At 33.9% G+C, this 18,902-nt stretch overlaps 1 protein-coding gene across 1 annotated transcript; it reads right to left on the minus strand.

Annotated features, from left to right (window-relative positions):
• Positions 1 to 2,407: 2,407 nt before the first annotated feature.
• LOC106400937 (topless-related protein 2-like) lies at positions 2,408 to 8,133 on the minus strand. The gene is made up of 22 exons (XM_013841341.3): positions 7,879 to 8,133; positions 7,609 to 7,788; positions 7,412 to 7,525; positions 7,154 to 7,312; positions 6,892 to 7,072; positions 6,659 to 6,797; positions 6,465 to 6,577; positions 6,254 to 6,389; positions 6,057 to 6,166; positions 5,878 to 5,947; positions 5,718 to 5,788; positions 5,443 to 5,631; positions 5,227 to 5,354; positions 4,904 to 5,138; positions 4,657 to 4,815; positions 4,486 to 4,581; positions 4,130 to 4,282; positions 3,757 to 4,044; positions 3,450 to 3,674; positions 3,188 to 3,370; positions 2,935 to 3,110; positions 2,408 to 2,860 (listed from the first exon to the last, which is right to left on the minus strand). The coding sequence occupies exons 1-22, from the start codon at positions 7,956 to 7,958 to the stop codon at positions 2,635 to 2,637; spliced, it is 3,411 nt and encodes a 1,136-aa protein (XP_013696795.2). The 5' UTR covers positions 7,959 to 8,133; the 3' UTR covers positions 2,408 to 2,634.
• Positions 8,134 to 18,902: the final 10,769 nt, after the last annotated feature.

The raw sequence follows: 18,902 nt of genomic DNA on the forward strand, positions 1-18,902 counted from the left end.
ATTTAAATATTAAGTTGTCAATATTTTTTCAAAGCTATTATCAAAAAAATATTTCAAAGGAAATTTCAAAAAAAAAAAATTTATATTTTATATGGTATATAGTTTAATTTAAATTATATTTATATTTAATCTTAATATTTATTAAATGAGATTTCATACTTATATGATTTTGTAATCATTTGAATCTTGTAATAAAAAATTTAAACTATGGTTCACAAAAAATTTAATGCGAGACTTTTAACAATTTTAGTAATTTATAGTCATTTTCAAAAATTCAAAATATAACATAAACGGAAATATAAATTTTTATTATATGGTTAATGTGGTTGTTTAATTTATTTTAATAAGTTCAAATTGAAAAAAATGATAGAGGATACACTAATTTTTATCAAATATTTATTATTCAAAATCATTAATTATCATATATACTTTAGTCACATTAGAAATTTTTTGTAATTTTTATTTATGGAAAGAATGAAGAACATTAATAATTAATTTATGGTTAGTTTAATAAAAATTTATTATATATTTAGATTGATCAACTTATTTATTTAGAGATTTTAAAAATCATTGTAGTGATGTAATCTTTTTTTTTTACGGATCGCATTGCTGTCGTTCAGCATTTACCATTTGGATCCTAAAAATTTAAGCGCGTCTCTGGATTTGACACACCCAAAATTAACTTAATAAATTTGGTGAACCGAACTATTTATAAACCCACACGCTAGTAGTTAGCTTAGCTCAGCTGATTCATATAGAGACGACTACGATATTCCAACATACAATCAACAAAACAGCCTTACTAACTTCTTGCCCAAAAGAGAAAGTAGTTCCTTGCATGTGTAAATAAATAAGCAAAAATAGCGTTAAAATAGATTAGCTTTAATATGTGTTGAAAGTTTTGATTCTGTTCCTCGGATCCCTTGTGTGGTTGGCGGAAGAGACCCCACTCCTTAATTACATTTCACACCTACCTTCTCTCTCAAGTCTTTTATATATATCATAAAGTTACTACTCAATGTTGAAAACACATTGTTTCAAGCCATGCGAGACGAATAAATTTTATGTGTTTTTTTTTCTTCAAACGAGCCATAGATTACGGCCAGATCCATGATAATTACCGGTTGCTTGTGAGATTTGGAATGAAAAGTCAAAAACAGTTGGACTACTTTTTTGAATTTAGCACTAATCAGTAATCAATGCTCCAATTGCATGCTAATGCTAATCAGTCATCACTTCTTTAGCAATTATGACTGCTAAAAGCGTGCAATAATATGGATTACGGAAATAGATAAAAAGGTTTCGATTCACTCTCGAACTAGAATGACGAGCTTACTATTTTCTGTTTCCGTGTTCTCCAAGTGACAGGGGTCTGTCCGAGCCCTAATTATTCGATTTGAATTAATTTAAGTTAACCAAACTTCGGTTAGAGATTAAAGATTTGGAAGGAATCACTTAGCAGTGGTCTTTCACTAGTATCATTAGATAAAACGCTGTGGTGTGTAGCTTTGGTTTGATTAAAATCTCGAACTATCTCCATTTGAAAGACAACTTAAGAAGGTTAAACAATTGAGCTGCATCATGTCTTCCTGTTGGACCATTTTCATGTTCACTAGAAACTTTCGAATATTTAAAACTTTAATATACTTTCGTTGGATTATTCTGTACATCCTGCTACTTTTTTCTTATGCTCGCTCTTTGACATTCCTTAGTTTATGCCGATGTTTGAGCTTTTGTTATTCCGTCACCACATTCTTGTCACTACCACACGACTTTATCTTCTATTAGTAAGCTACATTCTTTTTTAATCTATGGCTCATCTTTGGACCATATAGGATGTTATTGGTGCTGTTGAGACAGGCTCTGGAATGACGCTTGCTGTTGGGTTGCCCATACTACAACGCCTTTTGGAAGTTTACATGTTCTTCTTCTGCTTCACTTGTGGGTTGGGTTGAGCACAAGGAAGTTTTAAGGTACAATTCCAACTTTTATGTTTATTCAGGTGACAGATCATCTGAAGAATGCTGCCAAAAGTCTAGGCACAGTTGCTCGTCTTTCTCTGTGTTGGACGAGCAATCATCGTCTGGTGAAGTGAATTCTATTGAGGTTTTATCTGAACGAGCTGGAATGAGAGATAATGTTGCCATCATTGATTTGACAACTGCAGAGATAGCGTTTAGGGCCGCCTATTCAAGGACATACACATTGTTCGTTTCTAAAAAAACTACTCTGTCCGGGAACATGACTTTTTGATTAGTACAATGCTCTAGTTGCATGCTGGTGCTAAAAGCGAGCCATGACATGCATAACAAAAAAAATATAAAGCTTGATTCAGTCTTACACCATCATACTATTTCTTTCCTCGACTATAATAACATCATGACTAACATAAATTATGATCACTCAGAACTCAAACAGCATATATTAAAAGGTACATTCAAGAGTAAAGCTTTTTAATGTTATAATAACGCCAACAAATACCAAAAAAAAAAACCTGTTAATACGCCCTACTGATTTAATTTAAAGGATCTCATTTACAAAAAAAACAGGCACACAAGCTATCACAACTTTACAACCCAAAATAAACTCTGTCAAATAACTTTAACTGACAGCAAACTGTTTTTCCTTTTCTTCTTACCTTTGCATCTGATGATCTGAACTTGAGTTATTAGCTGCTGATGAGCTCGATGGCCGTCCATTCTCTGTCCCTGCTTTATCTGCATTAACTGCAACCCCCACGCCCCATCTTCTCGAAGCTTCAGATGGCTCAATCACTTTAACTGAACCATCAGAGAGTCCAACTGCTAACTGGTTCGGTTCTTGTGGATGTGTCGTGATCACTTGTGGAATGATCGGTGCACTATCACATAAAAATAACATTTGGTTCAAGAAAATGTTAATGGTCACAAGACTATATTAGCAAAGCTTCTTCACCTGTTGGGTGTTGGTTGGGGCATGTAAGCAGAAGGAGCAATACGACATCTGAGTCTCAAGGAATCAGCATCAAAGACAGCAATGTTTCCATCAGCGAATGATGCGTAAACCAGCTGGCTGTTGCACGAGTAAGATGCAGAGGTTATGGGCGAAGAGAGAGCTTCTTGTGGCACCCACTGCAACAAGTACATTGTCGTCATTATCATTCAAGATAGGACGAGGTAACAAAAAAAGGAAAGATTCTTTGGTTCACCTTATGTATACATTCCATCTTTGTAGCATCGTAAATAGCAAGCTGCGTCTCATGTGAAACCAACAGATGGATTTGGTCGTTGTGGAACTGAACACGTGTGTCACCCACCGGTGCTTTTCCAGGTGGTAGTGAAATCGCTGAAGATTTCTTCTTCTCCCATGTGTCAGCGGTCCAAAAGAAGAGCTGTAATAATTAAAAAAAAAAAAGTAAGCAAAGATTCAAATAGCAACTTCAGAAAAACAAATTAACTATGCGTTATTACCTGAGCATCAGCACCAGAAGAGACGAGGGTATTGAGTGCGGTAGAGAATGCTAGACCGGTTATGTGCTTCTGGTGACCTTTCAGCTTTGTTTTCACCTCATCAACCCTCACGTTGTAGATATGGATACTAGAGTCTTCCATTCCGATTGCAATAATGTTATTATCTTGAGGATGAAACGCCAAAAAGGTTGAAGCTGGTGGTGGTGGCATGAAGGTTGTCATCACCTGTCAAACAAAAGTGAAAAATGATACGGAAACGTCCTCTAAGAGAGTAACAAAGAAGTGAAGTTTGGTTAACACTGCTTACTTTGAAAGTCATCATATTGAACAAGGAAACCTTTCCACCACAAGCTGACATCACGTAAGAGTCATTCTTGGAAAGCGCTATACACGGCACAGCTGATTCAGGATTCTCGGAAACATCGTTTGCCATTAGGAGACCGCTGTTAGGCTGCCAATGCTGTGGAGTTACACTAGCGGTTGCCTTCCCAGTTGGATTCTGCTCATTGCGGCTCCACTTCCATAGTCTTTGAACACCATTTGCTCCCAGAGCCAATACGCCAACACCGGAATTTGTATAAAGAAGCCGAGCAACCTTTAGAATATCAGCAAAAGATTAGTTCTGAGATAATGAACATGACAACTGATGAGAAGGTTTAAAGCTGAGATGGACAACAAACCTTGCTGACAGAATCCTTGCTATCTGGCATTGTCACTTGTCTGCACTGAGTGGGATCAACAATTTCTGTTAGCTCCAAGGTTTTAGACTTATCAACAACAGATTCCAAGTTTCTTGGCTTTTCTATACTTCTTGACATTGCCTCAATTCCATTCTGCATATGTCACAACATCAAAGTTAGATGACAGTAAAATTGTAAACAAAACAAAAAAAAACAAGATCCTTATACACTTAGGCCATGATTCTAATATTCCCATATCAATTAGTTTTGTCAAGGAATCAGTCGACAGATGAGGATTCTTGAGTTAATAAGGAGATTTCTATAAAGAACAAAAAAAAAAAAAAAATTAATCATACAGGAATTGGTGTGGGCCTTGCAGGAGAGCTTGTGTCCATGTGTTCAATTTTACCAACAACTGGGCTCAGGGCTGAAACCATTGCGGAAGTTGATACCTGGTTCCCTGACACTTGAGTTAAACTGGGCAAAAAAGCTCATTTAGTGCGGCGTAAAAAGGAGTTAAATCCAACCTTCATCTCAATGGATGCTTTAGATGCTTCATGAGAACGAGCTTCATATGCTCTCAAGGTTCTAAGCCCATCAGCATTTGCAAGGATCTTGAATCCGTTATCCGCTGTACTAACCGCAAGAAGGTTTCCTTCCTTGTTGAACCTCAAACGTGGAAGACTCTGATGATAACAACAACGGTACATTACAAATCAGTGTAAGGCAACAAGAAGCCACGAGGAATATAGCTAGAGCAAGAATTTTCATTACCGGAAGGCCTCCTTCAGCTTCAGCAGTAGTCAACATATTAGTATTATCCATGTCCCAGAATTTGATTTGATTGTCTTCACCAACAGCCAAGAAACGGTTACGAGTTGTATCAAACTGAACAACTCCCTTAGATTTCTTCCTAAAGCCTAGATATGTCCTCTTCAGGGCACCTTCGCTTTCATTCCACTCAACAAGGAAAGAGTCCCCATCTTTACTCGTTCCACAAGAAAATAACCTGAAAACCACAGTAAAATGGTTACTCAACTATTTACAAGAGCTTTTCTATTAATGCAGAGAGACATATTCATATAAGAAGTATTGACCTGCTTCCATCAGCACTGTACAACATCGTTGTACACCACTGTCCTGGTGCGTCGTAATCAACCCGAGAACCAACGTTATCATAGAGCCAAGCCTTGATCTTACCATCAAGAGCCGTTGAGAATATAAACTGCATTGTAAAGAAGAGAAGAAAATTATAAAATTAAAAAAAGGAGAAGTTAAGGTTTTTGTATAAACAAAGAGATGATTGCTTCTACCTGAATATTTTCCTTCTGGTGAGGGCAAATGGAATAAACCGATGCCTCGTGGCCTTCAAAGGTGTAAAGCTTCTTCCCGTTTATATCCCACACCTTGATCAATTTGTCATCCCCACAAGTCACAATACATATTTGCTTGTTTGGGTGGGCGAACGCCAAGTCATTCACACGTCCTACATGAGCTTCAATCTAATACACAGAAAACATATAGACTAATTAAGTTTGGTGCCACAAAGACAAGAGAGGTAAGTACAGAAAAGAAGAGTAAAACATACCTCAAGGTGTTGGCGTAGGTCTGAGCCTTGGTACGCATATACATGAATCAGATGTTTATTAAATGAAACCCCTGCAGACAGAAAAGGACTCACAAGTTTCAAACCCTGTGTCTTTGTAACATTTTCTTGAGCCTAGTTGTAATGAGAACAATCTCCATACCAATAAAATTGCCATCTGGGCTCCATGCTACACGAGTGACGGATATTGATGGTTCTTTGACAATAGTACCCTGAGAAGAACATTTACCAGGTGAGTACTAGTTAGTAAAGTTTCATCTCATAAGACATAACATAACATATATCACTCAAGGCTGCATTAGTTTAAGTGCTAATACTAACCTGGAGGACACCAGAACAGGCTGACATATTCCATATCTTAAAAGGCTCTGTGACGATCTTCTCTCTGGATCCAACTTCCCACAAGCTGACTTCGCCGCTTGAACCGCCAACTAAAAGTAACAGAGATGTTAAAAAACAAGAGCCAACAAAAAAATGCTCAAACTCTAATAAGCTCTTCATGGTAGAAATCGACTGACCAGCGAGCAAAGTGTGATGCGCAGGGTGAAAATCCATGCTCATCACCACCGACCCTTGGCGCATTGTACTCACCACATTTCTAGGGAGGTCATCAAGTGACGCAGAGGGAGGATGAGAATGTGAAGGATATGTGACCTGTGAATTTTGCAAAAGTACTCAAACATCAGAAACGCACTTTCCAAAATCCACGAGAGCTTCCAAGGCAGTTACCTCATTTTGTGCAGACCGTAAACGTCTCATGAGCTGGTCGTGATCAGCAGCATTCTGATAATCCATCAATCCTAGAGAGTTTGACGGTGGTCTAGGATGTTTCAGAGCATTAACTGTTGCAACCAAACACAGCAACAAGATTTAGATCAAACCATTAAGAGGTAATATCCAAACACTTGACAGATGAAACCTACCTTGATTTGGCTGCTGCATAGGAAAAGGAGAAGCAGAAGCCACGACACCAGATGGAACTGATGAGGCAGGATTTGGGTTACCCATCCACCCAGCTAGAGCATTGGGATTAGGAGCTGGAGCAGGAGTAGATTGAAAAGGCTGTGCACAAACATAAACAGTTTCATCAATTCTCAAAATCTAAAAAATTTAAGTTATAATAGAAGGGAGAAGTGATAAAGTAAGAGATCCTAACTCCACCATGTACACCAAGAGGAACAAAGTTAGAAGGTCTAGCAACAGCAGCAACAGGAAGATTCACAGGAGTGAGTGCACGAGCACCACCGTTTGCTGCATTGCAAGAGTGATCCAAGAACAATGTCTTGATGTCAGGATTAGGCCTCGGGTTTTTACATAGCTGGTGCTGCCAATTCAAGCTGCAACACCAAAATAAAAACATTAAACACTTAAAACTCAATTCTTTTTTTCTTTCAAGAAAGATCATTTTAGTTATAAACCTTTGATTAATCAAAGTTCTCAGGCGAGAAGCCTTGAAGCTAGGGAAGGCTAGCTTCTCTCTAAACAGAGGATTCGCCTCGATGAGCTTCTTCAGCTCAGTGTACATTATATTCCTCGCTGACTTTGTATCACCATACTTCGACAATTGCTCGTTCTCCCTGTGGAATTATCAAACACACACAAACTCTTCAACACTAAAGTGTCTGTCTGCCTTTCAATTCCATTAAAGACAAAAAATTAAATAAAAAAAACTTAACCTGAAATTCTCAAGAGTGAGAAGCTGAGTGATCTCCTTGTAAAGCTCCTCGTTAAAGGTAGCAAAGACTTTCAAGTCTTTGGCTAATATCTCAACAGCTTTTGCTCTGTCATTACTGAAACAAACACACACAAATGTAAAATCAATTCAAGAAAGAACACACTAGTCTTTAAATTCAAGCAAGAATAAACCATTTACCGATCTAGAGCTTCGAGATACTTTTGCTTCCTGATCTCAAAGAAAATCTTCATAGAGTAACGATTATCATCAACTTTGGTAAACCCTGAGAGATACTTCTCCACTTCGTCCCACTCACCAGCTAAAGCTTTCTCTTCAAAGTACTTTATATTAAAGTAGAACCCAGATTCCTGCTCTAGCCTTTTAACACACACACAAATCAAAACCAAAATTACAAAAACTCATCCAACACAAAATCTTAACAGACAAAGAAAGAACAAAAAGACTTACTTGTGAACAGATTCCTTGAACTTCTCTTCATCTAAGAACTGGAGGATTAAGAAAACTAACTCTCTGCTCAGAGACGACATTTCATTAAACTCTCGAGGTTCGGATCTGGTGTGTTCGTGTGAGACGGGTCTTGATTTAAGTCGTCGTCTGGAAATGGTTTTCTAGGGTTTTTTTGTTCTCCTCCATCTACAAACGATAAAGGCTGACCCCCAGAGACAGAGATAGAAGGTTGATAAGATATCTCGCTTATCAGTGATAAGCGCTCTTGTTGTTATATAAGCTGATATCCTCGTTGATCTGCGCTGTTTGGTCTGATCCTTTTGCTTGGATTTTATCTGATGCGCTTACGCCTACGAAAAAGCGGAAGTGTGGATCCAAGAACTCTCTGTCGGTAGTCTATAATAACACGTGGCGTATTATTGTGCGGATCTGTTAAATGAAAAAGGTGGGATGCAAAGTAGATGATAATAACTCGTAAGTGGACGCGGATTCGAGAGATGGAATTGAACTGGATTGAGCAGAGTTCACTTGCGTCCGCCACATGTTACGTTGTCAGGAGGGATGACGTGGTCTCGGTATCTCCGTTCATCTCGTAGCGCGATTTTGTCGGCTGGTTATTAAAATATTAGTTGTACGTGAGCAGTGAGCTGCAGTGAAAAAAAAAAAAAATTGTGCGTGAGCTGATTCATAGTGAAAACAGTTTTTTTTTTAATTGTGTAAATGTTAAGAAGATATAAAGAAAGCACAATTTGTTGGATATTCATAAGAATCATAAAAATGAAGAATATACTCATTTTACGGTATTATCTTTTCGATGTGATAAGTTACGCCTAAAAAATGACTGATTTTCTCCTTTGGAGCGCGTGCGCGTGGAGAAAAAATTCAAAGTGAAAAGAAAAGACAGACAATAGACTCTACTATATTCAGTGTAGTATGGTCATATTATCAAACACACAAATGGTTTCCAAATACAATTTATACTTCCATATGTGTCATTGCATAAGTTCTAAGTGGTGTACTGTATTTGTTGTGAGAAAAGAAAACTGAAATAGATGAAGAAAGTGCTTTAAGAAACATGGAAATAAACAGACGGTTGCAAAATACATTTGTAAACTATACTATATTACAAACATTATAGTATTGTAATTGTTATGAGCCATGTAAATCATAAGGTGTAGGAGAAAATACTATTTGCGGAGGAGTTTGTGGCACTATCGCCGGAGTTGTCCACTTTTCAATTATGAAACTTAATTATACTATATCGGATACTATACCACATTATATATTTAAATGGTATAGTCTTTGTTTTACTGGTTCAAGGTGTTTAACTTTTTGGCAATTGTCAATTTTTAGTAATATAGTATAGGGTATGTAATCACTTAGTTTTAATCAATAAATATTACTACTTAATTCATAAAATGATACATCAACAAAATATAACACATATCTCTTACTTTAAAATCACATTTCTATTCTATTTCACTAAATAGAATAGCACTAAACAAATTTACATTTAAGAAGAAGAAGAGTGACTAGGCGGAAGAGGATATATGATTAGTAGAGAAGATAAACTGGTTCAATTGCCAAAGTTGGTGAGAAAAAGTAACCATTGCATAAGATGGAAGAGAAAATGAGACAGTGGAAAAAAGTAAAGAGATAACCAGTGGTGACAGTGGTGGAAGAAAAAATGATGGAGATGTGGCGACAATGGTGGAAACGATGATGATGGTGGCAAAAAATAAAATAATCGTATATGGTGGTGGAAAAGAAAACAGTGGACACAATGGTAGAAGCGGTGATAGGAGCAAAAAATGAAACAACCAACGATAACAATGGTGGTAATGTTAAAAATAGAAATGATTGCGGCAAAAGAAAGTGAAATGATCAGAGATAGAAAAAATAAAATTATAAACTGAGAGAGAAAAAGAAAATGTGTGGTGTGTGTGATACAAAGGTAAATAATCAATTAAACATAACATACATAGAATATCATAGTCAATCATGTGTTATGTGTAGAAACTTAATTTTTCATATACCATGGACATGTGACCTAATTTCTCTGTAAAGAAAACAATTGGTATGAATTCATATTTCAAATGCAAGTATAGCTTTCTTATTAAAATGTTTTATATATTTTTGGTTCGAACAAAAATGTTTTTATATTAAAATGTTTTATATTGTTAAAGGCCCATAAAATATTCATTTTTGGTAAACTTCCAAAATAACCTTCGAAAATACTAGAAAGTTAAATCTCTAACGAATGGAAATAACACAAATTAATATATTTTGTTAGATATGTTTTTAGTTTGCACGTATGCATTTATTTTGGGATATGTATCAGAAGAAGAAAAGCACACAATCACTACAAAAAAGGGTAGTCTTACATCATTTATTTTGAATATTTGCATTACTTATAAATAATGTAAAAGAGTTTTACATCACTTAAAAAATGACTCTGGAAGTGGTGATGCAAATAATTACATCAATTCATTTAATAATTGATGCAAAAATATAAATTATTTACATCATTTACATAAATGATGTTATTATGTATCATTTCTGATAAATGATATTAGTTCTTACATCAACTATACTAAATGATGTAAGTATTTCTATCAATTAAAATAATTGATTTAATAATTTGTATCACTTATAAATAACTGACATATAATTAAGGGTTTTGTGCAAAAAAACTCTCAATGTGCAAAAAAACCCTATAATTAATATCAATTTTAAGAAGTGATTCAAAAAATGTATCATTTATAATTACTGATTTAAAGTATTGTTATCATTTACTTATAATTGATGTTACATTTATTTCAGTTTTCACAAATGATTCTAATTAAATGTATCACTTATAAAAAGTGATGAAAATATTTTTTATTTCCGTATTTATTATTAATCTACTAATAATAGTAATCCCAATTAATTTCAAAAGTTGTTAATCCACTTATGTTGAAATGTTGTGTATTTTGTAAAAGATGTCTAAAAGGTTGTGTCTTTTACAAAAATGTTGGAAGGTTGTGTCTTTTATAAAAAATGTCTAAAGGTTGTGACTATTTATATAAGTATCTTTTAAAAAGTGAAAAGTTGTGACTATAAGTATCTTTTCAAAATAACTACTTTTATATTGGAAAAATGCGATTATTCAAATTGAAGAGTTGTGACTATTCAAATAGATTTTTAAAATCTATAAATAGTCGATGTCCATGCATTTGTCAAAGTAAAATTTTCACTAATCTCACTAATTATAAAATGGTGAAAAAAAGTTCTATGCAGTTATTTGGTTACCAAATTTTAAAAGATATTCAAATGAAATTTTGTCAACAAAAAATAGTAGAAAGAGTTTTACGTGTTTGCCAAAATCCTAAACGAAACAATGTTATTAGATAAAAAGGTTTGTCTCCCACTAAACAATACACTAAAGAGAAATATTAATTTCTTTCAATTGAAATCTGGAAAGCATCGTCTTCTTCATCTCCCTCACATTTTATTTGTTAATTTCTCCAAACCTCTGAACCCTCTCGCATTTCTAAATGTATTTCGTGAGACTCGTCTTCATGCTCTGTTAGTTTCTGTCTTGATTTCCATTGGATTTTTAGATTTCTTTTACTTGCTTATTTACTTCTAAAATGTATTGTGTTAGTGGAAGATGGTTCTTCGCTTTCCAACATTTAGTGGGATGATATCACGATGATGACGAAGCATTATAAGAATGATTTTGCTGTTGTTGATTAATAATATAAACATCAACGAGGAAGAAAAGAAGAAATCCATAATATTACCAATATTTTACTATTAGAGGTTCAGTCACATCTGAAGAGCCATTAATAAAAGGACTTGGTTAATGCATTGTTATTAGAATCCCAATTAATTCATACGGTTATGTCTTTTCATTATAATTTTGCTCGTGACTGTTTATTATGCATATTTGTTCATATCCATTTATGGTACTTTTTCGTTTATAGTTTATGTCTTTTGAATTTTATTTTTAAAATTTTATTTCATTTTAATTTATGTCTTTTGAATTTTATTTATTATGTTTTAGTATTATACATTTTCGCTCATAGTTGTTTATTGTACCTTTTCACTTATAATTTCTTTTTGTGTGTTTTAATATTTTATTTTCTTAGTTTCATATATAGATAATGTTATGCTAGAGATTTATGTGAATCGTTGCAACCATTTAAATGAATTCTTACAACTGTTGAGATTAATATTTGCAACTGTTTAAATGAACCATTATAACTTTTGATAGTTAATCATTGCAAATTTTGATGTTCAACCATTGCAACGGTTATCAACTTTTGAATTCAATTAATCATTGCAATCTTTGGTGATTAACCATTGCAATTTTTGATATATATTGTGAGCAATGAAAAATACAACAACAAGAAACATGAAAAAAAATAGTACTTTCAATTGGTACCCTTGTGTGGAGTCTCTTGAAAATGCGGTTAGATTTAGGAGTACCTATTTTGTAATGATGCATCCTGTGATAGAGAACATTTAACACCTTTAGAGACTTTCTCGGAAGGATAGAAGCTGTAAGTTAAAGACGACGGAAAGAAACCGACAATACAAAAATGTGGAGAGCACAATCTACAGCCGAAGAGCAATGGCGGAGGCAGCTGGTTAGGAGGGTGGTCAAATGACCCACATGATTTTTAAAACATAAAAAAATTTACATGCATTTTTACTAAAAAAAAAGGAAAATTTTGCAAATTGTGGGTATGTTGACCCATGTAATATATACACATTATGAGTTTGACCCTCCCAAAAAACTAGGCTGGCTCCACCACTGCCAAAGAGCAACACTCTCATAGGGAGACAAAAACAGCGACATAGATCAACTTCGGTCCGGTTCATTCTGTGAACGCTGCGGCAGCGATCATAATTATGAAAGGAATGATGAAAATTTCTTGCCTAGGATGCAGCGATCACTTTAATGGTGAGAATAAGAGAAACTATAGGAAACTGTGGATCACCGAATGAAACAGCGACATGCTCCGTAATTAATTTGAGTCAACAGCTACATCTTTTGCTCTTCCTCTGCTTTCACCACTGTAATATATCTCCATTAATTCGCTGTTCTCCATGTTATTTTCTTCTCACTACTCGCTACAGCAGTGCTCACGTACCGAACAGGGCCTTCATCACCGGGAAGAAAAGACAATTTGAATCAACTCAATCAAAAATGAATGAAATTATGTGTAACAAAGCAATTAAGAAAAGAAAAACACTTGGATGGGATTGCTTTTTGGTTTGAGACTAAATAGACTCATGAGTGAAAAATGAGACAAAGTTTTATATGAGTTCTGATTAAGAAATCATATAAAACTGATTTACTCTCTCTCGCCTAAAAGAAACTGGTTTAATATAATATTAAACCAAATATATGTAACAGATTGCATCTTTTATCATAATTTTATATATGTTGGAATTACCGTGTTTATAAGGGCTCAAGATAAACCGCCATTTAAAGTGGTGAAATGCACCTTGATGCGACACAGCAGCTAGGGGACAGTCAAAGCAATGTTTGAGTCTAGGGTTTTCTTTTAGTTAATTTTTGTCTACTTTTGTCCAGTTCTACTTTCTCATCTTAAACCAATGCCCGGTTTGGATTGATAATTAATAATATTTTATTTAAAAATATTAAATAAAATAAAAGAATACATTTGCATGCAAGATAATTTTATAACACATGAATTTTTTTAAAACCAATTTTTGATAGTTTTTATAAAGTGTTATTTTACAAAAATGGCAAATTTACTTTTTATAAAATGAGTTCCGTGTGATATCGCACGGGTTCCTTGTTTAGTATTAAAAATATTATATTTTAGAAAACAAAAAAAACAAATTTAAGAAAAACACAAATCTGAATTACTAATTAATCTACAAGCATCTGATTTACATAATTCATCCGTAATACAAATTCATAAAACAGAAATAAATTAAACAAACATTGTAGAAAAATGTTGCTAAACTAATGTTAATGATGATCACCAGCATAGTTTCCAACATTTGAATATCCATGGACACCTGCATCATTCCATTTCCTGAAATAAAATATTATAAATTGTTATGTATCATACGATTTTTTTTAAACAAAAACATACTATTTACCTGATTAGGATTAGATGGAGTTGGTATGTTTGCGAAAGGTGGGTTTGGTATGTTAGCAAAAGCTACTGCAAAACTTGCAGCCCATGCTCTTGCCTAAGTATTTATTTTAATGTATTAGTTTTATATATAATATATAATGATATATTTTAACTTATAGACTATTATTATAAATATTATTACCTGTTCACCAGTTGAAGTACTAATTATTTGTTGGATGAAAGTACTCATTCCCTTAACTTGATCTGATAATTCTTTCACTTGTGTCTGCAACCCAACGACCATTTCAGAATTTTCCACCTCTTGTCTAGTTGCAGTACAACGTCTCACCAATTTTGATGGTGTAGGTCCTCGACCAACACAACGTACTCGTCCTGGACCAAAAACTTGAGAAAATTCATCATCCAGTGTGGCTGCAACATTGCTTGTGCCATGAGAATTTTGATTCAACAAAGTTGTAAGCGCTTCCTAAAAAACATGCAAAAAGTAAATGTTAAACTAATTGGCAAAAAAGTAATGAATGATGATTTTATATAAAACTAACCGCTCGTGTTTTCGCCTCTTCACATAGAAAGCTTCTATCAGGTTTCGTGCGCGTCTCAATAAAAAACTCTGCTCGACATGGAGTTTTTCCGGTTTTGATTGTCTTCATAAACAAAATTAGTATAATAAACTAGTTTTATATCATAACTATGAATGTTACTTACTATATCATTTCTTTTTCTTGAGAAACTCTTTCTTCCACATACATGAGGCATAGTATGTTTTTTTTGGTTCTCTGTATTCCTCCCTTGCATTTTCTGATATCTAAAATGTAAAAATATTTAATGTGCTTGATAAGAAATATACAACATATAAATGTACAATAAATAAATTTTACCTTCCATTTTTCAGTAAATCTCATGTGCACAAAATGCTCCCATTGTTCTTCAGGAACATTATTGGGTCGATTCTGCAGTGTTTGAAGTTGATCATCTCGTTTGTGTTCTTTCCAAAGACGTAGTTTAACATCTTTGCATTTGCTTCCCAATGCACTCATCACATATCATTTTCTCATCGTAGGATCATCAAACCAGAATTTGGACTGAAAAAGCAATACCCAGCAATTCATTAAAATAATATATATATATCAAAAAACATTACTTGATCAAGAAAATATATAGAGATGAATTGATGGCATAAGCTACCTGAATAACATCCCACGCTTTTCTTTTAGTGTGAGTATTAACCATCCTCCCATCACTGTAATTGATAGGTAGCAAATTCACATCATTGCTTAATTGACCTAACCATGATCCGAGTAAACCACAAGAATCCCCAATTGGTTGACCGCTAATTTCATCAAAATGCACGATCACTTTACTGCTCTGAAGTTTCCGTACATCTTTAGATGTCACCATTTTGCCTTCTACACTGCCCTCAGAATCTTATTGATAAACACATAAACAATACATAGACAGTAAAAATAAATTATTACATAATATAAAACTAAGTCTAGTGAGGAGACAATAAAATAGAGTCAAGCAGAGAAAAATATGGCTTACAAGTTTCCACCATCTAATATGTTCAATAAAATAATAAGATACCAAATGAAAGAGAAATAGAAAATCATGCGTGTATAGCTTGTTGACTAAATCTCTAATTAACAATTTCTTTGAAAAAAAATTTCTATTAATATTAAAAGCAGTGATCAATTTAGATTATATTACCTATCACTTGTATTTTCCATTTGAAGCTTTTACATTCTGGAGCAAGTGGACGAGGCGCATTGAAACTTGTTTCTAAATGCGGTGAATCATTTGGAGGTTGTGTCTCTGAATCCATGAAATCCATAATCCTAAACAAGATAAAAAAAAATAAATAAAACTTGTTATATTCATTCTTACAACTATCGACAAATTGAGAAGAAGAAGAAGAAGACAAAAAAAAACTTAACTAAACCTCACAGAAGATATATAAATGTTTGAGACAATTTATGTTTCAACAAAGACGTTGAAACTCAGAAGAAGATATATTGTTCAAAAAAACCTGAAAAAGATACATTTACAACAATTTTCTTTCGTTTTTGAAGAGAGACTCGTTTTGGAGAATCAAATTAATCCACTCAAAGCTCGTTCACTTAGTGGATTAAACCATCTAATCAAATCAATCTGCTAAAGGTATCCCAACTATTGAATTCAATCAGGATCAGAGCTACGTACCTTAACCGTCAAAAAACCGTAGTGTGCCTGCAAAAAAAAAAGTAAACATATTTATAATTAAGAAACTCTATAATTAATTCTCGCTTGAGAAAAAACGTAGTGGCGGGATCAAAAAACAGAGATTATTCACATATTTTCACATATTTTCACTAATACATGCATGTGTCCGAAGTTCACTCAGATTGTTACCCACCAAATTTTTTCATAAATTTATGCTAACAACTCTATTGGCTAAATGATGCATATATGTGCAAGACGCATTCATGATTTATATTATTATATTATATTTATTGTTTTTAGTCATAAATTTATGCTAACAATTAACTTTTGTACTTTATAAGCTGTAAATATATTTATGCATGTAGGTACATATGCATTTATACACGTGTACTTTAAACTTTTAGATGAAGTTATAAATAGTTCAATTTATTTTACATGTACTCACATTTAGGAAAAATGTATGTATTCTTAAAGACAGTGGTAGTTCATTCAGGCCTAATCATATAACATTCAAGCTTTGTTGCAACAGATAATAGAAGAATGACAATGTAGAATTGGCAAAAAATCATACAAGACTCGATCCTGCCACAAAGACGCCATCAAGCTTTTGTATAGAATAGAGCCTTCTCAAAGACCCACATGTCACGTACAAGCACCTGCAAAAAGCAACATCAATGTCTCTCACTTGCAGATAGAAACGTTCTTAAAATTCTAAGTTGGTTACATCAAGTGAAATTATTTTGATTGATACATGCCAAATATTATTTTTAAAGTAATACCAACTAGTTGTAGCCTCGAAACAATAATTTGATCCACACCCCTAGAAAAAAAAGAAGTGATCCATGTATACTTTGCCATTTGTTATTGTCTCCAGCCACTACAATGCCTTTTGAATCGTACGTTTCAAATTTCTGAAGATAGAAAAGATATTCAGAACTCAGTACAGCTTCAAATGCACTTGAAACATTCTGATGACTAAAGATTATACCGACGTGTAAGGACCTGTAAGGACTTGAATAATACAACTTTGAAAACTTCATAGTAGTTGAGCTCCATAACTTCGGTAAGGTTGCCATAGTATGAAACAATTCCTGTTCTTGGGTTAGGATCACGAGAACTAGCATAGCTCACAGTCTCAGCAGCCACATAAACACCACTATTTTGTGTTTTCAAATTAGCTTCTCTTTCCGCTGTACGGAACTTGCAACCATTGATATTATAAGCTGTATACTTCAAAACTTTATCAGATGGACCCAAAGATAAACACCGTATATCATCAGTTATCCCATCTAACTCATTTGATTCTACTTTCTGTTTGAGCCAGTTTGCAATATTAAGATGCATTTCTCGATCAATTTTAATAGCACGATGCCTACTGATGAGATTGTTTCATCAACAGCTCGTTTTTATATTTCCTAAACAATCAAGTAACATAACAAGTATATTAGTAAACTTTAATGAAACATAATTGAACTAGTTATTCTTGAAAGAGATAAACTTACTCTCGTAATGGATCAAGTAGTTGACAGTTGATCAATACATGTCGTTGTGCTTGTTGTCTCTCAACATCACTAAGAGAATAAACTTGACCTGCTCCAACAAATCTTTCATGGTTTGGAAAAGTAAGTAGAAGTTCTGAATGTGGTAGAATGTTAGTATCAGCTAAAGGCTGATCATCAACACGGCCAGTCCGAGTGAATCGTGTCTCTATATCATTGAGATACAATGAACAAAATGTTATACACTCATCAGCTAAATACTGCTCACATATAGATCCTTCTGGCTTGGAGCAATTCCGAACATATGATTTAAAGTATCCTAGAGTCTTGTAGGTAATTGAATCAAGTAAGGTTTCAAATGTGTGTGTATATATATTTATATATATATATATATATTAGTTAATCAAAACACACCTTTCAATCGGATAAATCCAACGAAATGGAACTGGCCCACCAAGTTTTGCCTCTTCTGTGAGATGTACTATTAAATGTACCATCACTGTAAAAAAAGATGGAGGAAAAAACATCTCTATACGCCATAAAGTCACCACAATACGATCTTGTAATCTATCAAGCTCATCGATATCAAGAACTTTTGCAGAGATATCTCTAAAAAACTTACAGATCTCGACAATGGTTGATGTCACATCTGTTGGCAACAGATTTCGAACTGCGACTGAAAATAAATCTCTCATTATCACGTGACAATCATAGCGTTTTAAGCCTGCTAGCTTTCGACCACTAACATCAACACAACTTGATATGTTTGAAGCATAACCATCTGGAAGTTTTACATTTTGTAAGACACTTAAAAAAGTATCTTTTCCATGATTGTTCAGAGAAAAACACGCAGCTTGATACTTGTAATTATCATCAGGCCACAAGTCAGAACGTATACCCATCTCACGAAGATCTTTTCTGGCATTCAGATTATCTTTCGATTTGTTTTTGTCATCCAACAATGTGTAGGTTAGATTATCAAACACATTATTCTCTATGTGCATGACATTCAAATTATGTCGCAACATTGTAACAATGAAAACAATTATAATAATTGATTTAGTTTTAAAAACCTTATAAAACTATGAAAACAACTTGAACAATACGTTTGCTGGAAATTTTTCTTAGGATTGTAAATCTTTTAGCGTTTTGACTTTTTTTTGTATACTGAAAATGTGTTGATTTATTATAAATTTGGATA

The sequence above is a fragment of the Brassica napus genome, chromosome C5 (genome assembly GCF_020379485.1).
Source record: "Brassica napus cultivar Da-Ae chromosome C5, Da-Ae, whole genome shotgun sequence".
Classification (NCBI taxonomy): domain Eukaryota; kingdom Viridiplantae; phylum Streptophyta; class Magnoliopsida; order Brassicales; family Brassicaceae; genus Brassica; species Brassica napus.